Raw genomic sequence first — 25149 nt, 5'->3', positions numbered from 1 at the left:
ATGAAATTTCAAATCTGTTCCAAAAAAAAAAAAAGTCATCTCAAGTGTGGTCTTTTCCTTGCTTTCATCTGTTTTCCATAATGTTGGTTTTTAAAAGCCTAATCCTTTATTATGTCCTCAGCATTCTTTATCATGCAGAATTGTTTCTGGAGTAACCCAGAACAGGGATGAGAACACCTGAGCCATTAGGGATGTTCCAAGGGTCCTGACAAATGTTTGGGCAGATTTGGGCATAAGAACCTGAAAGAAGTCTTCAGTTAATTTTGGCATCCTAGGTCAAGAAGGCTGGAAAACACTGAAAAAGTCATCTTGCCATATTTGGGTTTTCAAATGGATCTGAGTTCTCATTAATTTAATATTCATTCCAATGAGGTAGATCGCAACCCATTCGTGCTTGTGCTATGGTATCTGGATCCTAATCCATGTTCTCCAATTAAACTTGTCATAGGAGGTCCACCCAATATGGTCTTTAGGCTTCCCTTCCCTTTTGCTGAGGTTGCAGGGATACTGAATAGAATTATGGAATCCTAAAATGTCAGAGCTGAAAGGACTTTTAGAGTATATGACATTGTATTTCATATCGGGGGAGGATCTTGGAACCAGCCTAGTCAAAATGAAGAAATAGGCTCAAATGGAAAAGGGGCTTACTCAATTTCACCTAGCAAGTTATTGGCTGAGCCAGGATTAGGAATCCTAACTATAGGCAGGACTTTACTTGAAATGGTACACACCAGTAGGCACTCACTCATTCACTCATTCCTCCAACAAACAATTTTTCATCTACTACATAGTAGTATCCAGTAGCTTAGGGTGTAGTGGTGGGCAGAATCTACTGAAGACTGTGTTTAAAGCCCCCAAAAAGGAAAAGCCACATCCTTCCCTGGATGTTTTGATGATCTAACCTTGCACACTTTACTAATTGACTGTTTTATTTATTTATTTTTGGTGAGGCAATTGGGGTTAAGTGACTTGCCCAAGGTCACACAGCTAGTAAGTGTCAAGTGTCTGGTCTAAGACCAGATTTGAACTCAGGTCCTCCTGACTCCAGGGCTAGTGCTCTATCCACTGCGCCACCTAGCTGCCCCTAATTGACTATTCGTGGGGATTTATAGATCCCTTATTAATTTGCATTTATTTAATTCCCAGAGGCGAAGTAAGTTGTTCAGAGAGCATAGAAGGAAGGCTGGTGGTCAAAGGCTGTGACTGCAGAATGTAATGAACAATTTCAAAGCCCAAAGGCTCTATAGGATTAAAGTAACTTCCTTCATTAGCTCAAAAACAAGGAGGGAAGTCCTGTAACCTACAAGCTGGGAAGAAGTTCCTGTGAGAAAGTATGGAGGAGGGGGAGGATAGCTCTCTGGCTGGGGACTGGCATCTGGACATAATAAATAGCATTAGGTACATTAGAGAGTAATGAGCCTGAGATCTGCCTTGACTTCCCCCTCCTGCAGATTTGTGAAGAGTTCCGGTCCGTTAGCCGGAAGATTTACGAGAAGCCCAACAGCATTGAGGAGTTGGCAGAGCTCCAGGAATGGATGAAGGGCATCCCTGAAATGCTGTTGGGGCTGGAGGTACTGACCCAATCCCCGAGCCAACAGGCGGGTGCTGGGATATCAGAGGTGCTGTATGTCATGGGATTGGACACAGTTATGGATGGGCCTTTGAAGGCGGAAACTTGGCCAAGAGTGACCTGATGTTTGTTTTGAGGTTACTCTGTCCCCAAAATTCCATCTCTAAACTCAGATTTGACTGTAAACCTGAACAATGTCTTAGGTCCCAAGAAGTGGAATGAGCTGCATGCATCAGACACTACTGACCTGAGTATTCTAGGGCTCGGAGGGATGCTGCAGGAGGGGCAGGCTCATCCCTAGGGCAGGAAGGGACTAAAGAGAAGACCTAGTGGCTTCCCTTCCCACCTGCAAAGGGCATATTCCTTATGGCGACCATGGGTCTTCTGGGAGGGGGAGAAGACTTTCGTACAGGAGCAGATCCCTTACCTTTTTGCTCTGAATATGGTGCAGCAACCTGTGAGCCAACCATTCTATGTAAATGCATCTAAGGACTGTTTTAGCATTAGGTAGCCAGAGCCACCTCTGACCCTACTTGTGAGTGTGCGTGTTAATCATAATTTAACAACTCCCTCCATTTCTATTGTGTTTTAAAGTTTACAGAGTGCTTTCCTCACTAGACCTCAATCGAGGGGATGACTTGGTCATTACCTCCATTTTAGATATGAGGAAACTGAACCTCAGATAGGCAGTAACTCGTCCAAGGTCACATAGCTGGGGCTTGAACCCAAGACTCTCTTCTCTGGATGTAGCACTTTTTCTTGTGGGACCTACCATGCTATATACCACTGTGTGCTGAGAAATAGAGTGAATGGAGCCTTTCTCCTGTTTTGGCACAGCTGCTGCTGGGCCCGTTACCTGGAGGGTCATCCCTTTGCTCAAAGCACCCTCTTGTGGCCTAGCTCTTAATTACGTGGGAAGAGTTTGGCCTTGGCTGCTACCCCATCCCCTGCCTTTTAGGATACGGGTGAATACTCCTAGAGAACCATATAAAGTTACAGTCTTTGAATCGCAGAATACAGAATTTTAGATCCATAGATTGACCCTGACATATCCTATAGCTACACAGGGACAGCTGCCATGCAGGTGGGGAAAGGCAATGTTCCTGTCTAGATAAGAGGTATTCTATGTTAAGTTTCTGGTTATTACCCTTCATTCATTCACTTAATGAAAGTCCCTTTTTCCTTTTGTCCTGACCTAATCCATCCACCTTTCTGAAGAGTTTTCCCTGGTCATCTAGAAAGAGATTTGCAGAAAAATGTAATTTCTTCATATTCTAGAGAAACTAAAAAAGAGATTTAAAATATGCTTTCATAGAAGGACGGGGGCCTGTTGAAAGCTGCCCCGAGTGTTAATGGGAGGTCTCCAGCCTCCCAGATCCAGGGTTCTTTCTGCCTTACCACATTGTACAAACATCCCTTGTAGCACTCCCCTTACGGCAGCGTTGTGTCTATATTTAGAAAGACCCCTAGATCGAGAGTCTGGAGACTTGGGCTTTAGTCCTGGCTCTGACACTCACTTGCTGTGTTATGAAATAAGAACAGTAATCCTCGCATGACCATTGTTTCTTATGTTATCCCCACAATTGCATTCTTCCCCAAAATATCCTTCAGGCATTAGGCTTATTCATTTGTTCTGAGAAACACTGACCGTACTGCCAGCGTTTAGTCTGTAAAGCAGCAGGCTCTTCCAGCTACCCTACTCCCTGCCTGCCCATTTCTCTTGAGACAGTCCTTCCACATCTCTGACTTTGAACTTGGTTGTCCAGGTTGTGGACAGGGGCAGAACCCTCCTTGGGGAGCTGCTGTCCACAGCTCTTTGCCTGTCCCTTAAGTCTGGGTGAGTGTTTCTTAGAAGTGGGGACTTTGGTTCTAAGAGTGGCTTAAGCCAATGGAACCCATGTTCTTGTCTGTCTCTGCAGGAAAGGATAGTGAAAGTCATGGTTGATTACCAGGTCATGGAGGACTTCTTTTATAATCTTACTACAGATGATTTCAATGACAAGTAAGTGAGGGCTTAGAGCCCACCTCTGCTCTCACCTTTCCCCCTTACTGTAGGTTCTTAGGATTTAGAGCTCAAAGGTCCCTTGGATCCTTTAGACAAGAAAAGTGAGGCCCAAAGACATTAAATGACTTAACCAAGGTCACGTTGCTCGTCAGTGGCAAAGCTGGGCTTTAAACCCAGGTCCCCTTTTGACTCCAAATCCAGGGCCCTTTCTGTAGCTTCCCCTGCCTTTTCCTTTGGGCCCCCTGGAATCTGGATTTCTGTTTTACCCTGCTTCTTGTTTCAGATGGGCAGCAAGTAACTGGCCCCACAAGATCCTTGGGCAGATTGACTTAATTCGGGAAATGCACCGGGAGGAAGAAGAGAAGTTCCACAAGATTCAGCTTATGGATCAGAACAACTTTTTGGAGAAGCTGGATGGTCTTCAGGTGCTTCTCTGGGATTCCAGATGCCTGCTGTCCTATGCCCCCTCTTCAACCCTGAAATTCCTGCACCCATGCAGGGATAGCTGCTGGCTCCATCTAAGTGGCACCAATATGTTTAGAATTACTTCGGACCAGAGAAGAAGTTCCTTACAGTTGGGGATGGGTTATTCGTGCATCTTGGGTCCATACTGTCATGTAGAGATATACCTACACCTTCCATGATATCATGAAGACATTTGCCTCCTGCTCCCCCAGCAAACTGTAGGGGGCTACAGCTTTTGGGAGTGGTATACTAAGAGACCCTCAGGCCCAGCCAGGTCTATGGACCACTCCCACTGCCCAGATGTGCCCATAGACAGAAAGTTAGCACCATTGCTTGAGGATCTGAGATTTGGGAAAAGATTTTAGGAAGGACATTGATCAACCAGAGGAGGGTTACCAGAACGCCATGTAAGGGTCACTTGAAAGACCTTGTGGTGTTTAGCTTGGAGAAGGCAAGATTTAGACCAACAGGAGAGCTGGCTTTAAGTACTTTAAAGATTTTCATATAGAAGAGGGATTGACTTGTTTAGGGGTAGAGCAAGGAGAAATGGGGGGAAGTTGAGGAGAGGCAGATTCTAGGATAGATTCAAAGAAAAACTTCCTGACAGAATTTCCCCAAATGGAATGGGCCACCCCGGGAGCAGTGAGTCTTTAGGCAAATGCAGGATGCCCAATCGTTGGGTGTGTTGTAGTAAGAATTCCTTTTTGGGTATGGATTGGACTAGATGGTCCCTTGTGACTTTGAAATTCTGTGACCTTCTGTGGCTTAGTAAGATCTGCTTACCATTGGTGTCCTTTTCCTCTTAGTTGGTGGTGGCTGGATTTTCCATTTACACAGAAATTGCACGTGCTCATGAGATAGCCAATGAAGTGAGGAGGGTCAAGAAGCAGCTGAAGGAGTGCCAGCAGTTGGCCGTGCTTTATAATAATCGAGAGCGGATTTTTGGGATGCCCATCACCAACGTAGGTCTCTACTCCTTCCTACTGCTCATCTCATCTCTCTTTCTCTACCCTTCTCCCTGCAAGATGCACTTTACTAAATGCACATTCCCTTTGATTAAGGATGGTGGTATGGGCTCAAAATACTATTTTCTCCTGACCTACTTTATGAGACATCCTGTGCTCCCTTCTGTGCCATGTTCCTATCGTAGGAATGGTTTATAAATTAAGGGAGAGTTTCAGGTTTTTTCCTTTTGTTTTTCGTTCTTTCCATTTACATTGTCATAGTCATTGTATGTATTGTTTTCCTGTTTTTACTTGCTTCATTTTGCATCAGTTTATATAAAATCTATCTTTGACCTTCTTGGGGTACGTGCAAAAAATATCTGGGAGTCAATCTACCAAGGCACCATCATGACTCATATAGATAAAATCACAAACACTCTTTAATGGAATGCAGATGATCTCATTAGTGGGATAGTTCATGCTCAGCACTAGATAGGCTTATATATTAAAAATTACACTACCTAATTTATAGATGTAATGCTGTGCAATATAAAATGTTATAAAATTTTAAAAATTGAATCTGAATGCTTTTGTAATTATATTGACTGAGTCTGGCCACATAGAAGAGATGTGGGATTGTACCTCCCTTTATTCTTTGTAGAAGTGGGGGACTATGGGAGTGAAACAATTAGTCAATCAGCCAACAGGTATTTGTTAAGCACCTGCTATTGTCCAGGCTCCATAGTATGTAATGTGCTAGAGATTCAAAAATAAAGGTAAAACCGTTCTTGTCCTCAAGAACTTTCATCCTATGAGATAGATGTCTATAAATAAGTATATACAAAGGGAGCACAAGGTAACTGGGAAATTAGAAAAAGTTTTATGTAGAAGGGAGTTGGCTGGACAGAGTTTTGAAGGAAATAGTGGGGTCTAAGAGGTGGAATTGCATTCCAGGCATGGGAGACAGCCAAGGCAAAGACACAGAGGTGGGAGACATTGTTGAGTGTGAGAAACAACCAGTCAGCCAACAAACGGTTGTTTAGCACCTACTATGTGCCGGGCACTGTGCTAAGTGCTAGGGATACAAAGGAAGGGAAAAAACAAGGAGTGTGCCGTCTAATTGGGGAAACAATATGTAAATAACTGTACAAACAAGAGGGAGACCGGATAAAATGATAGAGTGTCAGAGGGAAAGCACTGAGATTAAGGAGGACGAGAGGAAGAGCAAGGAGGCTAAGAGTAAGTACACTGCATGGAGAAGAGTGAGGCGTAAAAAGAATGAGAAGGTAGGGAGGCATCGGTTGTGAAGGGCTTTAAAAGCCAAACAGAGGATTTTATGTTTGATCCTAGAGGTGACAGGGAGCTGCTAGAATCTGTTGAAGAGGGGGTGGGGGGATGTAGTCAGAACTGTGCTTTAGGAAGATCAATTTGATGGCTGAGCAAAGAAGCAAAAGACTGGAGTGGGGAGAGACTTGAGGCAAAGAAGTAAACCAGTATGCCATTGCAGTAATCTAGTTGTGACCAGATAAGGAACTATACCAGGGTACTAGCAGTGTCAGCGGATTGAAGGAGGTGAGGACATAAAAAGGCAGAATCCTTGGTATCTGACAAGTGATTGGATATGGGAGAGAGTGAGGAGACTGTCGAGAATGACGCCGAGGTCTTGGGCCTGGGTGCCTGGGAGGGTGCTGATGCCTTTGACAGTAATGTGGAAGTTGGGAAGAGGGGAGGATTTGGGGGGTAAAATACTGAGTTCAGTTCTGGACTTGTTGAGTTTAAGATATCTACAGGACATAAGAGTTCAAGATGTCCTACAGACAGTTGGAGATGCAAGAGTGGAGCTCAGGAGAGAGGCTGGGATGGGATGATCTCAGAATCATGTGGATAAAGAGATGATAACGGATGTCCCAGAGCCCTGCCTGGGCTGAGCAGAGAGACCTGGTGGGCTTTCTCTGCAGAGTGAGCCCCTGCTAGCTGTTAAGATGAGGAGTGGGCCCCTGAGAGTGTACTCTCCTCTCTCCTTTACAGTACGAGAAACTTTACAAGATGATCAAGGATTTCCAGCCGTACTATGACCTGTGGACCACGGCTTCTGACTGGTTACGTAGTTCAGAAAGCTGGATACATGACCCTCTGACTTCCATCGATGCTGAGCAGCTGGAAAAGAATGTGATTGAGGCCTTCAAGACAATGCACAAGTGTGTGAAGCAGTTCAGAGATGTCCCAGGTAATCCTTGGGTGCGAAACTTTGGATACACACAATCCTTGTCTTTAGATGTCTGAAGGAAAATAATGGAGAAAAGGGACCAGGCTTGGTTTGCTTGGCCGCAGGGGCAGGAGGTAGGACCAGTGGGCAGAATCCTGAACGTGGAAGTCACGAGAGCTGAATTTGGGTCCCAGCCCTACCAGTAATAATAATAATAATAATAATAATAATGATAACTCACATTTAATAGGTATGTGTCAGGCACTGTGCTACATTGATCCTCACAACAGCCCTGGGAGGTAGGTGTTATTATTATCCCCACTTTACAGAAACGGAAATTGAAACAGAGGTCAAAAGACTTGCCCAGGGTCACATCGCTAGTCAGTATCTGAGACTAGATTTGAACTCAGGTCTGCCTGACCACACTGTGTGGGAAGGTTGGTCCCTTCCAGCTCTGAGGTCCCATGTTTCTAGAATCACGGATACTTAAAGCCCCTCTCCCAGTGGAACTGTGTCTGTTAGTGGCGCCACTTCTTTCCCATTCACCCAGATCAGAAAGGTTGGTGTCATCTCTGACTCTTAGCTCTTCATTAACTGCCCCCACACACATGCAGCCCTGTTGATGCTTCCTCCATGTATCTAGAATTTTTCTTTTCTCTCTATTCCTGCAGTGTCCATGCTCACAGAGGTTCTCATTTTTTCCCTTGGGTATTAGAATAGCCTCTTAACTGACGCCCCTGCTTCCTGTCTCCCCTCTCTACCATCCATCCTTTGCACAGCTGCACAGGTGCACATCCTGTGCACCTTTGCACAGGTCCCACCATTTCCCTCTCTCGCCTTTGGTGTTCCCCAAGTGGCCCAACAACAAAGTTGAAATTGACATTCAAGGCTTTCTGGTGCTTCCTACATTTTAATTGATTGATCAAAAGGTATTTATGAAGTAAATACTTACTATGTGTGAAGGACAGTGTTAAGCACTAAGGGGGCACAGAAAGGTGAAAACTACCCCTGCCCTCAAGACACTCACATTCTGACGAGGGAGACCACATGTGGACAGCTTGGCATATCCAAGAGGTACAGAGGAGATGCAAGATATCTTGCCAGGGCTGGGTCCCTGAAATGTTGGTGGTTGTAGTATTGCACACTGAGTCTTAGATGACGTCTGAGACTTTGCCTCCTGCTTGAGTGGGAATCCATCCCTCCAGAGACCTCCACAACCTTCCGTGGAGAAGCTCCCACTGGCCTCCTTTGGCCCAGGGCAGACCTGGGCGATCTTTCAGGTACAAACCAGTCTTCCTCTCAGGAGAAGCTGATTAAGAGGGCTCGTCGGAGTCTCTGCTGAGGGTCCCTAGGAAGACATGCCTTGGCCAGCAGCCTCTTTTTGTGACTTAGGTGGAGGAGTGAGTAAACCCCCAGGTGGGCAGCAGTGTGGCAAGCAGGACTATCACCCTCAGGGCCTCGTCCTTTCTCCTACCCTCACCTGGTCCCATCTCTCTCTGTAGCCTGCCAGGACGTAGCCGTCGATATCCAGAACAGAATTGAGGATTTCAAGCCCTACATCCCGCTGATCCAGGGCCTGCGGAACCCTGGCATGCGGAACCGGCACTGGGAGATGCTCTCTGAGGAGATCAACATCAACATCAAGCCCAAGGCCAACCTCACCTTCGCTCGGTGTCTGGAAATGAATCTCCAAGATCACATCGAGGCCATTGGCAAAGTCGCGGAGGTGGCTGGCAAAGAGTACGCCATCGAACAGGTGCAGACACGGGCCTTGTGCTAGCGCCGGTCATCATTGCCTGTGCTCCTGGGTGACCAGGCCTGCGAGAGCAAGGCGCTCGGTATCGGGAAAGCCCTTCCGATGATCCGAGCCGTCCCATTGTAGGCAGGTCTGACTCAGGAGGAAGCAAGCTCCCTGTCCCTGCAGTACTCACGCAGCAGACAGGCTGGCCGCTTGGCAGGGGAGTCTTGCCCCAAGTAGCAGTTTAGATGAGGCGACCTGTAAAGGGCCCTGCCAGCTCTGAGGAAGTGTCTCAGTTTTGTAGCCGAGGGGTTGGGAGGGGGTTACAAGCACTATGATGTGAAAATCCATCAAGTGAGTTGAGACTCTCAGGGCCTGATCCTATGTGAAAGCTATTGTTTGGACGAGCTGGTGCTGCCTCTCGCAGTAAAGGGCTCTTCTCCTTGGACTGGGGACCCATGCCTAGAGCCAGAACAGCCATGCCCGAAGTCACACACAAAGGAGCTTGTGTCTGTGAGGGAGGTACTCCGTGTGGGATGACATCTGCTCTTTCTCATCGTAGCATCCACTCAGTTCATGCCATTCCCCTTGCAGGCGCTGGATAAAATGGAGAAGGAATGGGTGTCCATTCTGTTTAATGTGCTGCCCTACAAAAAAACGGAGACATTTATTCTGAAGAGCCCTGATGAGGCTTCTCAGCTCCTTGATGACCACATCGTCATGACCCAGAGCATGTCTTTCTCACCGTACAAGAAACCATTTGAGCATAGAATCAACACCTGGGAGACCAAGCTGAGACTAACCCAGGTAATGTTGAACCCCTCCCTACCTCTCTCTCTTTTTTTTTTTTTTAAAGGCAATTGGGATTAAGTGACTTGCCCAGGGTCACACAGCTAGTAAGAGTCAAGCGTCTGGTCTGAGACCGGATTTGAACTCGGGTCCGCCTGACTTCAGGGTCGGTGCTCTAACCACTGTGCCACCTAGCTGCCCCCACCTCTTCTTTCAGTGGAAACCCCCACCTTCCATCTCCTTACTCTTCTTCTTTTTGACTGGTACAGTGGATGGAGAATAGACCTGCAGCCGTTATAGAACTGAGTTCAGATTCAGCCTCAGACACTTAAATAGCTGTGTGACCCTGGGCAAGCAACTTGATTGCTGTCTGCCTCAGTTTTCTTAATTGTAAAATAAGGATAATAATAGCACTTAAAGGGGATAATATTTATAAAGTGCTTGGCACACAATAGATGCTAAAAAAAGAATTGTTTCCTTCCTTCCTTCCTTCCTTCCTTCCTTCCTTCCTTCTCTTTCCTTCTTCAATGAGAGTCAAATAATAGTAATAGCAACTTTATAGCACTTCAAAAATTATTATTATAAACTTTGTAATCATTAACATGTAAAGTTAGTGTTGGCTAGTAGCTGGAGAGCTTGCCTCAAAGTCAGGAAGTCCTCGATTCAGGTTCCATCTCTGAGAGATGCTGGCCATGCTGTGTGGCTCTGGGCAAGTCACTTACCTTCTTTCAGCCTCAGTTTCCTCTTCTGTAAAATGAGGGGGTTGGACTCAATGGCTCCTTCCAGTTCTAAATCTTTGATAATTTCTGAACTTTTTTGCTTTTGTCTGTGTATTTTTAAATTTAATCTTTAATTTTATGGATGCCCTTTTTTTGCATCTCCAACTAACCTCTCCTTCCCCCCATCAAAGCCCTCCCTTGAATGAATAAGTATATCTAAGCAAAAACGGATCGACACATGGGCTACGTTTGAAAAGGGACGTCTCATCTGGTACATTTTTCTAAATTTTGCGGTTGTTATTTACAGTCGTGTCCTGTGCTTATTGTTCCAATTTACTCATTATTACTATGCCTTGCTTTATTCTTCCCTGATGATTCCCTCCCTATCTACTCTCAACCTGTTCTTTCCTCAAGCCCATCTCCCCCCATATCTCCTCTTCCTCTTGCCTCTTTCTCAAAAGAAGCCTCCTTCTTACTTTACCAAGAAAGTTGGGGCCGTTCAAAATGAACTTCCTCTTCTCCAACTGCCTTCATCCCAAACCCCTGGAAATGATTTTCCCCTCTCTCCTCCTCCCAGTCTCTGACAAAAACTAATGCTTTATTTTTATCATAGGACCATAAGATTATAGATTTAAAGACCATCTTTTCACAAATGAAGAAACTGAGTCCCAGGGAGAAGAGGGATTTGCCCAAGGCCGTAGAGAGTAAGCGTCAGAGGTGGGACTTGAACCCATGTTTTCTGAGTTCAGAGTCATTCTTTCCACTGTCAAATTCTCCTGTTTTGTCTCCTATAATTTCTTCTGTTTTTGAGTAGCTACAAATTTCTCCCTCTTCACAATTGTTGTAGCTGTTATCTTTTCTTACAGTGAATTTAGAAAGCTCGATTTGATCTCTATTCTTAGTAGAAAAGCCTCTAATGTTTCTCTATTAGTATCATGCTCTTAGTCTCAAACGAATACTTATTACCATGTAAATGAAAACCCTTCTATTCCCTAAAAAAACCTTTTTCAATATAATGAGTGCTGTATATTATAAAAGGCCTTTTCTATAGCTATTGATACATGACAAAAACAATATTGTTTTTATTGATGTGAATCATTTTACTGTGTTCATAATGTCAAACCATTCTTGCATTCTTGGTTTAAATTCTACTTAATCAATGAGTAATTTGGCTATACTGTTGTGTTCTCTTTCTCAGCATTTAATTTAGTATTTTTGTATCATTATTAATGGTATTGAATCAGAACTATATTTGACTTGTTAAGTGAATTAGAAAGGATGCTCTCTATTTTCAAAAACAGCTCATATAGTTCAGGGATCGTTTGTTCCTTTAATGCTCAATAACATTTTCTTTTGAATCCATCTGGTCCCAGTGCCTTTTTATGTGGAAGTTTTTTAATGGCTTATTTTAATTCTTTCTTGTGAATTTTGTTCATTCTGAGTTTGATATATATTCTGAATCCAAATATAGTAATGATAAATCAACGAAAGAACTATGGGTCAGCATCATTAATAACGATGCAAAAATATTAAATGAAATTCTGGGAAATAGAATATAGCAGCGTATCAAAATGATTGATCAAGTAGAATTGATCAATAGATATATTAGACATGTGTTTGTGTATCTGTACATATACACATAAACATGCACGCATATACATGCATACATATACATATACATGTATACATACAGACACATGTGGTGGCTTGCTTACATCTACAGGAGTACTTGATTTTTTTCATTAACACTCAGAAGTTTCCTCCAGTAGCTCCTTGAGTAGCCATATCTGGGTAAGCTACCAGATGACACCAACTCTAATCATTTCATTTCACCAATGGGACCTAGTGGCTCAATCCTAAGATCTTTTGTACCTACACACAGCATCTGCTTGACACTTATATTGCCTAATTTTTCCTTTTCGTGGCTCAGTCCAGGGTTCTGTCTAGGGATATTAATAATAACTCAAAACTCTTTCACGATTTGGCCCCCATCCCAATGAAACTGTCATCTTTTTGCCAATTTAATGTGACTCAAAAGGTTTACTCACTCAACATATAAGTGATAGTGTCTATAGTGTCTCATATAGATTATTGTGTGCTTTACTAAAGTAGACTCTAAATTAACAAAGTATAGGGGCAACATAGTTGTTCTTGGCTAGAGCATTTTGGTCTCTGCCTCCTCCATCAACTATACTAGAGGCATCCAGGTCAAATGAGATACTTTTTCATATTCTAATTTCTTTAACTGCAAGTTCAACTTATTAATTTTCCTCTTTTTCTTGTTAGTATCCATTCAGGGATGTAAATATTGTTCGGGGATATAAAAGTGCCTCTGAGGCAGATTTATCATATTCTTTTGTGAGTGGTGGTAAAGTCTCTCACTGTTATTGATATCTATCTAATTCTTGACTGGATTCCATACATTTTAATATGTTGCATTTATATTGTTTATTTTTATATAATTTGTTATTGATTAGCCTTTTTTTCTTTAATCCAAACATTACTCAACAAGTCACTTTTTTTGAGCTGAGCTTTATATACATAATATTTTATTTCCCCCAATTACATATTAAAACAATTTTTTTAACATTTGGTTTTTTTTTTAAGTTTTGAGCTTCAAATTCTATTCCTTTCTCCCTCCCCTTCCCCCCCACCCCCAAAGGTAAGCAATCAGATATAGGTTATACATGCACAATCATGCAGAACATTTCCATATTAGTCATTTTGTACAAGAAGATTTGAATAAAAGAAAAAGAATGAAAGAAAGAAAATAAAAAATAGTATTCTTCAGTCTGTATTCAGTCAATATTGGTTCTTTCTCTGGAGTCAGATAGTATGCTTCATCATTAGTTCTTTGGGATTGTCTTGGATCATTGAATTGCTAAGAATAGCTAAGTCATTCACAGTTCTTCATCAAACAATATCGCTGTTACTGTGTACAATGTTCTCCTCATTCTGTTGACTTCACTATGCATCAGTTCATGTAAGTCTTTCAAAATTTTTCTGAAATCATCCTGCTTGTCATTTCTTGTAGCACAATAATATTCCATCACAATTATATACCACAGCTTGTTTAGCCATCCCCCAATTGATGGGCATCCCTTCAATTTCCAATTCTTAGCCACCACAAAAAGAGTTGCTATAAATATTTTTGTACAAATAGATCCTTTCCCCTTTTTTGGGGATGTCTTTGAGATATAGACCTAGCAGTGGTATTCCTGGATCAAAGGGTAGGCACAGTTTTATAACCCTTTCGGCATAGTTCCAAATTGCTCTCCAGAATGGATGGATCAGTTCACAACTCCACCCAGCAGTGCATTAGTGTCCCAGTTTCCCCACATCTCCTCCAACTTCCATCATTTTCCTTTTTTGTCTTATTAGCCAATCTGATAGATATGAGATAGCACCTCAAATCAGCAAGTCACTTTTAAGGCTTCATAAAGGCCTGGGTCTTTTTATCACGTTTTCTTTGTGGATTACTATATTTATTTTATCTTCACCCTTACATATAGTGTTGAATATTTCTGCCTTGATACATTTATAACAGCATCATGCCCTAGATTGTGATGAGTTTTTTGTGAATTTGAAAAAAATGCATGATTTCAACTTTCCCCACCAAAATATATTCTTTCCATGCTACTGTCAAGACCAGTTTCTTCCTCATTCTAGTTATCTATAGCATCTTCTGAGCTAACATATGTCAAACATTCAACAAAGTGCTATATAAATGCCAACCATTAAATTCTAGTAGCTATTATATTGATAATCTCTCATTATCAATAGTACTTTAAAATATGATGTAATTCACTTGTTTGGCTCTTTTAATGCTTCTGTGCAAAATCAGTCAGTGATGCAGAATCATTCTGAAGTGACCTATGTTTTAGCCATGCTTGACTTTGGCTACACGTAGCCAGCAAGCAGGGAAGGACCTAGGGGAGGGCTGTCCTGCAGGAGAAGGCAGTCTAGTTATATTTCTTTAGTACTGACTCTATCCCCTCATAATGAGTATTTGGTGGAGTACTGATAACAGTTACCATCATGCATGCTCACTAACCTTATCTACTCATTTGAAATGTGGGCCAATCACAATACTTAGGGAGGGGCTGAGACAAAATGTCCTGTCCCTTTTGTAGATGTGTACTTATCAGGATTGTCTTATTTTTATTATGGAAAAGTTGTCTTTAAAAGCTGCCAGAGAAACAAAACCAACACAACCAAAATTATAAGGAAATAAATAAAAGGAAAGGGGAAAAATTTTTGCAACAAGTATCTTTGATAAAGGCCTCATTTCTCAAATATGTAGAGAGCTGAGTCAAATTTATAAGACTGCAAGTTATTTCCTAATTGATAAATGGTCAAAGGATGTGAACAGGCAGTTTTTGAACAAAGAAATCAAAGCTATCTCTAGTCATATGAAAAAATGCTCTAAATCACTATTGATTAGAGAAATTAAAATTAAAACAACTCTGAGGTACTCCTTCACATCTATCAGATTGGCTAATATGACAAAAAAGGAAAATGATGGATGTTGGAGGGGATGTGGAAAAACTGGGACACTAATGCATTATTGGTGGAGTTGTGAACTGATCTAGCCTTTCTGGAGAACAATATGAAACTATTTCCAAAGGATTATAAAACTGCATACCCTTTGATCCGGCAATACCACTGTTAGAGCTGTCCTAGGATCTAGGATGTCCAAAGATATAAAAAAAAAAAAAGAAAAGGGGAAAGGATCTATTTGTACAAAAATATTTATAGCAACTCTTTTTATGGTGGCTAAGAATTGGAAATTGAAGGGATGCCCATCAATTGGGGAATGGCTAAGCAAGCTGTGGTATATAATTGTGATGGCATATTATTGTGCTACGAGAAATGACAAGCAGGATGATTTCAGAAAATTCTGGAAAGTTTTACGTGAGCTGATTCATAGTGAAGTGAACAGAACCAGGAGAATATTGTACACAGAAACAGCAATATCGTACGATGAAGAACTGTGAATGACTTAGCTCTTCTCAGCAATACAATGATCCAAGACAATCCCAAAGGACTGATGATGAACCATATTATCTGCCTCCAGAGAAACAACTGATATTGATTGAATACAGACTAAAGCATTCTATTTTTCACTTTGTTTCTTTCATTTTTTTTCTTTTATTCGAATCTTCTTGTACAAAATGACTAATACAGAAATGTTTTATTTGATTGTACATGTATAACCTATATCTGATTGCTTACCATCTCAGGGAGGAGGAAGAGGAGGGAGGGAGGGAGGGTTAGAATTTAGAATTCAAAATTTTAAATAAAAATATTTTTTAAAAAAACTGCTAGAGATTTGAGGGCCATGTTGATTTCCTTATAAACCATCCTACCAAGGGATTTAAGTCTTGATGTTTTTCAACAAACTCATTTTAAAGTTCTGTTCCTGAGTTTTGCCTCTTCTATTAGGGCAAAGGTCCAAACATGGAATTTTCCTTTTAACATTGCCTTATTTTAATTCTACGTTATCTGATATAGTAATTTCCAGATTTTCTAGAGTTAGCTAAAGTAGAGTAAATGCCCAAGGAGGCAGCTAGGTGGTATAGTGTATAGAGTGCCATGTCTGGAGTCAGGAAGATTCATCTTCCTGAGTTCAAATCCAGCCTCACTTGCCAGCTGTTTGACCCTGGGCAAGTCCCTTAACCCTTTCTTGACTGAACAACAACAAATGTTAGACTGTCTTCATGGACTCGAATTCAGGAGGGGGTCTAGGTTCAAAACGTTGCTCTCTAGCCACCACTCCACGTCCTCTTGCCCTACTAGAACCTAGCTCCTTGAGGACCCGTTCTTTGTCTTTGTATCCCAGGACTTAGGGCATTGTCTACTACACAGTGAACACTTAATAAATGCCTTTTCAATCATTCACTTCGGCCTGTCAACTTAAACCTATATTCTTTCAATACTCAGTTTGTTTCCTGCAGGCAGTCTGTTGTTGTGATGTGTTTTTTAATCTCTTCAATAAGCTTTTTTCCTTTGTTTAGGGAAATTTGATCCATTTACTACTTACTTTCAAAGTTATATTTGTTTGATGCGATGTCCTCAGACAGCTTTAAAGTTACATGTTGAATGTATTATGTATTTTAAAAGAAGCAAGCTGTATGTAAAAGAAATATACAGTTTCATCTCTTTTTCTGTTATATATATATGTGAAATGCTCATTTTGGGGGGAGGGTTGTTAAGTTCAGAACATTCAGTCATTTTTCAGTCATGTCTGACTCTTTGTGACCCTTTTTGGGTTTTTTTTGGTAAAGTTACAGAAGTGGTTTTCCATTTTTTTTTCTCTAGATCATTTTACAGATGAGGAAACTGAGGCAAACAGGGTTAGGTGACTTGCTCAGGGTCACATAGCTAGTAAGTGTCTGAGGCCAGATTTGAACTCAGAAATTTGATTCTTCCTATCTCCAGGTCTAGTGTTCTATCCACTGTGTCACCTAGCTACTATAAGTTTAAAATAAAAATTGTTAATTTAAAAAACCCTATGGGCTATAACTGAGGTTAGACTTGGAAAAGTGGACTTTCCTTAAAGATATACTTAATGTCCTATGTTTTAAGTGTGCTTTTTGATAAATTAAAGAATGTTTATCAAAACCTTGTGAGTTCAGTGCCAAATCATATAAAATAAGGAACTGCAGCAAATGGACATATTAAAATTTTTTAAGATGTAAAATATGTTGTAAGGTTCATTGTATAAATCAATAAATTTAATTATTAAAATTTGGTTTATCATGCTTTGTTAACAACATAATCTTCCTTATTTCACTAAAATAATCCTTTTCCAATGGGAAAGCAAACACAAACCACTAAACATAATTCATATCTTTTTCTACTATTAACTTTATAAGTTTTGTATCATTCACTTGTTAACCAAAACAACACCACTATTGTTTTTAATCCCCCTACAATGACTGCATTTAGATAGTAACTGATCACAGTTATAAAATAGCTATTGAATAGAATGCTTACTTGAAAGTGCAGCCTTGGCTCTGTGTTCTTGTTAGTTTTACATGAGAAAAGCTCTTTTGAAGTTGGCTCTTCCTGCTATAAATTTCTTTAAAAGTTTTTTCTTTTACTTTGTGAATTTAACAGTTATCAACAAACACAAGTATTTTAATATACCAAGAATAAGAAAAAGAACAAGAAACTGTTGACTTCTATTATTTATAGCTTTTAAAAATGATATATATTAAATTGTATATTATATATTTATACAAAATTATATGAGTATATCTATTTATCTGTATCTATATATGAGCAAGGTAGTAACAATTGCTCTTAAGTTTTGTGTCCCCTTCTCACTTCAAAGGTTTTTTCCGCTGTATAATTTTTAAAAGTTTTATTTATCCATATACATTTTTAAAGGATTAATTTTCTCACTTTAGTCAATAAAACACCTACTCTATGCCAGGCATTGTCCTAAGTGCTAGAGATGCAAAGAAAGGTGACAGTTCTGCTCTTAAGGAACTCACAGTCTAATGGGGAAGACCACAGGTGAACACCTTTGTACGAACAAACCATATACAAGATAAATTGGATTAATCAACAGAAGGGAGGAACTAACATTAAAAGGGATCAGAAAAAGTTCTCACAGAAGGTGGGATTTTAGTTGGGGCCTGAAGGAAGCCAAGGAAGGCAAGAGGTGGAGATGAAGAGGAAGGACATTGCAGGCATGGAGGACAGCCAGTGACCATGCCCAGAGCCAGAGATGGCGTGTCTTGGTTATAGATTGGGGGCAGGGGAAGGAGTCTGACATGGTCATACATAGTTGTACGTTAGGATGATAAATTTGATAGCTGAGCGGACGCTTGACTACAGTAGAAAGAGACTTGAGGCCTGGAGACCAAGATGCGACGACTACAACAGAAGGTAATGAGGGTCTACACCAGGGGAGTGGTGCTGTCAGAGCAGAGGAGGAGGAATGAACAGGACTTAACCATATGATATGACGGTTGTGTGGTTTGCCCTTTGTTCTTGAAGAGAACCATGACATCAGGGAGATGATGACATGACTTGCAATTGACTTGGATTTGAGTGAAGGAGGGCTGTGCAAAGTCCCGGCCTCTTTCTCCTCCAGAGCCATCTGAGTCCAGTGGCCAGATATCAATCAGGATGACTGGAGATGGCCCAGGATGCAATGGGAGACTTTGACCGTTTTAAGCTAATGTCTTTTCAGGTTCTCATTTTGAGTGAGGCAAGCACATTCAGTGAATAGGCCTCTTTAAGAAATGAGTCAAGAGATGGATGAAAGTCCATCCAAAAAAAAAAAAATCAGACTGGGAGGGGAAGACCCTCAGGGTTACTAGCCAAAAGAAAAACAGTTACTATTTCCATTCCCTCTGAGCCAGGAGGGCCCAAAAAACCCAACATTATATGGTGCTTGGGCAGGGACCTATTATTGTCCAATCCATGAGATCCAGAGTGAATTAGGTTTAAGGCTTGGTCTTTGAGAAAGAAATCTAGCCAGTGAACACCAAGTTAGCTAGGTAGCTTTCAGCCATCAAAATTTACCTTCCTTTGGGCAGAAAGTGTGAATGGACATTACCTCACTGAAAGTGAAAATCTGAAAAGACCTTAGATTAAAAGGGCCAGGGCTCATTGTATCCTGGACCATCTCCAGTTGTCCTGATTGATATCTGGCCACTGGACCCAGATGACTCTGGAGGAGAAGTGAGGCTGGTGACCTTGCACAGCCTTCCCTCACTCAAATCAAAGTCAATTGCAAATCATGTCATCATCTCCTTAATGTCATGGTCCTCTTTGAGAACGAAGGATATGAGAGTGAGAGAGGGTGAAGAGCACAGGTTGAACTCTCCCCTCCCCCTGCCACTCTCAAGCCTGGGTGACCAGGGAAATGGTGGTGCCCTTGACAGTTTGGAAGAGGGGAGGCTTTGTAAGGAAAGATAATGAATTCAGTTAGCTTTTTTGGGAAGTTTATTTGGGGACTAAGTCCTTCTCTCTCTTAATTCTAAGTATATAATGTTCCAGTAGGGCACCTAGGTGACACAGTGGATAGAGTACTGGGTCAGATGTCAGGAAGACCTGAGTTCCAATCCATTCTTAAATACTCACTGGCTGTGTGACTCTGGGTAAGTCATGTAACCCTATTTGCCTCAGTTTTCTCATCTGTAAAATGAGCCACAGACGGAAATGATAAACCACTTCAGTATCTCTGCCAAGAAAAACCCAGATGGGGTCACAAAGAGTAGGACACAACTGAAAACAACTGGACAGCAACAACAAAAAGATCCCAGCAACCATCATTTCTTGTTTTGGTAGGAAAATCATGTGTAACTTCTACCTTTTGCAATTTTAAAAATTAAGCGTTTTATTTAAAACTTAATAGTTAATATCAATTCAATCAAAGTTGCTCAGTAACTATCTATTTTAATAACTTTTGATGAATAAAACTTTATAGTGACTTTTCTATCAATGCCTCAGAGTCTCCATTAGGATTTTTTGGTCCATTCGTTATCATTCACTTTTCCTCTTATATTCCTCTTGTGCGGTTTTTGACATACAGTGTCTTTCTTCTTGACTGTTATGCAGTCATCTGCTCCCTATTATACTTTTAAAGCTTGCCAATGTTGAACCTGAGGGAATTGAATTAGGGGGTCTATCCTGTCGGCATCTTGTGGATTGTATTGATTCGCTATATAATTTTTGTTTTTCAATATTTCCACTAAATTTCCTTACGTGGTTTCCTAAAATATAGTGGTAAGATTATTTTAGACTTTGTAGTTTTAGGGAAATGTCATAATTGTTGTATTTTCTCTCCTTGAACTGTGCTCTGGATTCATCACTTTTATCTATGTATCTTAAAAATCTATTGACAACTGTATAATATTTGCATTTGTGTTTTTCTGTGGTTTCTACCATTCTGTTCTCTTGTAGAATACTTTTGCTTTTCATTAAATGTGTTTTTTTTGCTTATATCTTCCAAAGATGTTTCTAAACTGCCAGGTTTCTTCAACATCATCTTGTCTTGAGATTCCTGAGTTAATCTATTAAGTTCCTTTTTTAAATTCACTTTGTGATATTTTTGCTGATTTCATTTCCACTTTTAATTTCTTCAGTGTGTTTATTATACATTTCATTTTGTTTGTAGGAAAGTCTAGTTTCGGGCTTTTTCAGTACATTTTCTCTCTGGTGTTTTGGCTTTGACTCCTTATAATGCGTATTATTTTTTTCAGAGTATCAGAACTTTTTTTCTTTGAGTGTTTTTTTTTTCTCCTAAGAACCATTTTATTTCAAGAGGTTTTGGTGGCTTTACTTCTTTTTGTATTTCTTTTGTTACTTTTGATGGGACCATTGAAGAGGTGGGCTCTCTTCTGACTTCATTTCTTCAGCTTCCTAGAAGTCTCCCTTTAATGGCGATGCTTTACAGGCAGCAGCATTTCATTGGCTCCTCACGAGTGATGCTGAGAGGGACGAACAACAACAAGAACAACAACAGTGGGGGATTTTTCTCTTCCGTTTCTGAATACAATGTTCCTATCATCTTGAAAGGGCAGCAACGAGGCATAGTGGTCATAGTGCTGGGACTGGAGTCAGGAAGATTCAAATTCCTGAGCTAAACTCTGGCTTCAGACTCTTACTAGCTGTGTGACCCTGGGCAAGTCACTTCACCCTATTTGCCTCAGTTTCCTCATCTGTAAAATGAGCTGGAGAAGGAAACAGCAAACTGTGCATTATCTCTGCCAAGAAAACCCCAAATGGGGTCACAGAGAGTCAGACATGACTAAAAAGTGACTGAACAAAATCATCATTTAAAAATTATTATGTCCAATTTTCAGTTGAGAAAGCTGAAGGTCAGTAGGGGAAAGTGACTTGTCCAAGGTAACTTGGAAATACCTGGTCAGTAAGTGTCAGAGCCAGGAGTGAAACACATGTCATTTTGATTCTTAAGTTCAGAGCTGATTAACACGGTTTTCTGTTCAGTACTTTTGGGAAGGATTTCTAAGTAACCAGAGATGCTATGTATGGCTACTAAAGATTGTGGATGATTGTCTCCTTTCCCTAGGAGGTCCTTGAGGAGTGGCTCAACTGCCAGCGGTCTTGGTTGTATCTAGAGCCCATCTTCAGCTCTGAGGATATCACCAGACAGTTGCCAGTGGAAAGTAAGCGCTACCAGACGATGGAGAGGCTCTGGAGGAAAATCATGAAGAATGCCAACGAGAATAGAGAGGTGGGCTTGGCTGGTAGGGTGCTGGGGATCATGGATTCTGACCAAGGAAGTAGAAAGTGGGGCAGGGGAGAAGGGGGCTCCTGCTTCCTCCTAATACTTCCTATGATCCGGCTTTACCTCGATCTCAGTACTGTACTGAGGGGAGTGGTAGACCCCAACGGTGGGATTGGGGGGTGACAGGAGACAATAGAGAAGCTTCTAAGAGGTGTCCTCTGATCATGGAGTCTAAGAAGGCCAGGGATGAGAAGACGTGTCAGAGACCACTTACAACAACTTTCCCAAATGCAGGATAACAGAGTGAGGAGATTGAGTGACTCCTGGTCGGACTTTGGATTTCCCTAGGGCTTAGTATTTAATAAGTTGTTATTGAATCCCTCTGTTCCTTGCCTTCCACCCCTGGATGGGAACCATCTAGCTTTTTTCCTTGTGCCCCGTAGGGGGCCTCTACCTTCTGCCTGGACTCTTTTGTTTACTTAGTAATTGAGACCAGTGGCAACCTCTTGCCACAGATTCTATTCCTCTGTCTTTCTGCTTTTCATGTGCTTGTGACCTCCAGGTAATTAATGTATGTGCTGATCAAAGGCTACTAGACAGCCTTCGAGACTGTAACAAACTCTTAGACATGGTTCAGAAAGGCCTGAGCGAGTATCTGGAGACCAAGAGAGCTGCTTTCCCCAGGTAAGCCTGGTTCCTTTTCTTCTGGCTTCATTGTTAGGAGAGAGCAAAAATTTGAATCAAGCAGAATCAGATTGACCACTATGGATGTTCAGGGCTCAGACAATCTGCTGGTTGGGGTTAGAGTGACCTAAAGAAGATCCTTGGGGTGGTTGTGTGGCATTAGGTGTTGTAAGTGTGGCATAAGCAGCATAGGGTGTAGGGACACAGATGTTCAGGGGTATTCTGTGGTCTGGGGGCTAGGAAAATAGGAGTAATCCTCTCTGAGGCCTGATTCCCTTCCCTAATGGTGCCAGGTCACCAAAGGCAACGATCTCAGAAAAATCAAAAGAAATCCTTTGGGTATCTTAGAGTTGAGGCTTTGGGGTCAAATATATCAAAATGAGCCCCTTAGCAGGCAGTTATTGAATGGTTTTCCTTCTTCCATGTTTGCTGGAGTCCATCCCCTGCTTCCCTGAAGTCAGCTCTGAGGGCCACCAGAACATTTTGGGCCCTTCAAGGACACCGGCTTCTAACAGGGATCTGTCCTAGAGACCGAAGGTCTAGAGGGTGATGAGGATCTGGATTATTGACTGTTCACCCCAAAGGAATCTAAGACGCTGACCCTCTGTGACCTTCCCTGTTTCTGCCTCTGCCCCTTCTTTTTCAGATTCTACTTCTTATCTGATGATGAACTGCTGGAGATCTTGTCCCAGACTAAAGACCCCACAGCTGTGCAGCCTCATCTCCGGAAGTGCTTCGAGAACATTGCTCAGGTAAGTAGGGCTGAGGCCTTCTTTAGGCAGCTGGAGGCTTCCCATCCTTTATGGCACAGGAGAGCCTGGAAATGGGGCACATCCCTGTTGAGAAGAAAAGACAATAGACCCCCTCCCACATGTCCTTTACACACAGCGGGGGCAGCAGAGGGGAGCAGGTGCAATTTGAACCCTGGGCCCCTGAACCAAAGAGACAGGAAGGAGCCAGGACATAATCTTTGGTATCTACAGAGTAAACACCCCTCTGCACCTCCCTATAGCATGAATGTGTGGTACGGTACTGAGATCAAGGGAAAGCCTAGTCATCGGGGGTACTAGTAGGGAAGAGGAGCCCCTTCCTCCCCGCCCCCCTTTCTACCTCTGTCTCTGTATGAAAAGAGAGTCATAGGCTGGTCCCTGCTCTGCAACTCTCTAGTGCATGTGTGACTTGGAAGGGTGACTTCCTTTCTCTGGGCCTCTTTCTCCACCTGTAAAATTGAGGATTTTGGATAAAAGGAGCCCTGAGGACCTTCCAAGCTCTAACAGTCCCTGGTTTTTTGATCCTGTGATTTGCATCCTTCTGGCTTTGAGACTAAAAAGGCCTGGGTTCTATTTCCTGTCTAACTCTTGAGTAAGGAATTAAAGCTGTCAGAACTGGGAAGTCAAGGCCTTAGTGCCAAATACAGGCAGAAGTGGCCCCAAGCCAGCATCCCTTGTTACCGAGCTCTGGTGGTTCAGTGGTTCGCCCAAGAGAAGCCAGGAGCCTTAAGTGTGGGGTGAGCAGGCGTGGTCCCCTGGGCAAGGCTCCCCAGACCTGGGGACAGGAGAAGCCACCATCACTGCTTACCTTCTTTTCCCCTTTCCTGTCCCACCAGCTGCTTTTCCAGGAAGACCTGAAGATCACCCACATGTACTCTGCCGAAGGGGAGGAGGTGGAGCTCTCCTTTTCCCTTTACCCCACTGGCAACGTGGAAGACTGGCTCCTGGAGGTGGAACATAGCATGAAGGCCAGTGTGCACGACTTCATTGAACGGTCAATCCAGGTCTACCCTCAGGTGAGCCCCCATCCACCTTGCCATTGCCAGCGAGAACACCATCTTTAATCCAGAGTTTCCTCCTTTTCCTCCTATGCTTGGGCTGCAAATGACCATTTCATCCTTAGAGCTTTCATTGATGGAAGAAGTGGGCAGTAGTAGTAACAGTAATAATGAGAATGGTAACAATAATGAGGAGGAGGAGAATAACTCCTACTTCTGTAACACTTTGACATGTTCTTTTCTCCCAACAAACTCATAAAGCAGGTGGGAGGAATATTTTTATCCTCATTTTACAGCTGAGAAAACTTTTGCAGAGTAAAAAAAAAATATAATGTCAGAGCTGGAACTCAGACCCTGATCTTCCAACTCCATCACCATGCCTTTACCACCACTCCTTGATTTTAGAGGTTTCTTGAACATCTCCCTTGGGAATCTGGAATGTTTTTTAAAAAGGAAACTCTAGAAAGTTCCCAGATTGTTGGGGTGGTATCATGGCACAATGTATTTGGAATCAGAAGACCTGGAATCAAATCCTGGCTGTGCCACTTATTTATTGCCTATATGACTATGGGCAAAACACCTCATCTCATTGGGCCTCCCTCAGTTTATGCATCTGTAGAATGAGGGGGAGGGACAATCCTTTCCAGCTCTAAATCAACAACTGACTAGCTTTTTAAGTAGCGCCTCTGAAAGCTCCCCAGAGTCTCAGGATGGGCCTGTTTCTCATGAAGACCTGGCAGCGTAGGAGTGAAGTGGTCAGCCACACAGAGGCATCCCTGTAGAGCTCAGGGGGTCTGAGGGGGAGGAAGGCCGGTGCAAGGTCATAGATCCTTGATCAGATGAAGCATTCTGTTTTTTCAGACCCCAAGGCCTCAGTGGGTCTTGAGTTGGCCAGGCCAGGTGACCATTGCTGGCTGTCAGACTTTTTGGACAAAGGAGGTGTCAGAGGCCCTGGAGGCCGGAGACTTAGAGAGCCGACTGTTCCCACAGCTCTCTGTTCAGGTGAGGAAGCAGCAGCCCTCCCTTAACCTCACTCTCTCGGACAGGGC

The 25149-nt window shown here is 42.3% G+C and overlaps 1 protein-coding gene across 1 annotated transcript in view; it reads left to right on the top strand.

Moving 5' to 3' along the window:
* The window catches only part of DNAH1 (dynein axonemal heavy chain 1), a 158891-nt gene that overhangs the window by 53012 nt on the left and 80730 nt on the right, over positions 1–25149 (top strand). Inside the window, exons 15-26 of the mRNA XM_027837286.1 lie at positions 1452–1571; positions 3490–3572; positions 3859–4000; positions 4847–5002; positions 7013–7211; positions 8693–8946; positions 9523–9735; positions 21490–21654; positions 22211–22332; positions 22979–23084; positions 23939–24118; positions 24962–25102. Of these exons, the coding sequence (XP_027693087.1) occupies positions 1452–1571; positions 3490–3572; positions 3859–4000; positions 4847–5002; positions 7013–7211; positions 8693–8946; positions 9523–9735; positions 21490–21654; positions 22211–22332; positions 22979–23084; positions 23939–24118; positions 24962–25102 (1881 nt within the window). The remainder of the gene's footprint in view (positions 1–1451; positions 1572–3489; positions 3573–3858; positions 4001–4846; positions 5003–7012; positions 7212–8692; positions 8947–9522; positions 9736–21489; positions 21655–22210; positions 22333–22978; positions 23085–23938; positions 24119–24961; positions 25103–25149) is intronic.

Source organism: Vombatus ursinus, unplaced genomic scaffold (assembly GCF_900497805.2).
Source record: "Vombatus ursinus unplaced genomic scaffold, bare-nosed wombat genome assembly UNPS02014820.1, whole genome shotgun sequence".
Classification (NCBI taxonomy): domain Eukaryota; kingdom Metazoa; phylum Chordata; class Mammalia; order Diprotodontia; family Vombatidae; genus Vombatus; species Vombatus ursinus.
The sequence above is the reverse complement of the archived record's forward strand: the minus strand, read 5'-3'. Positions and strand labels throughout refer to the sequence as shown.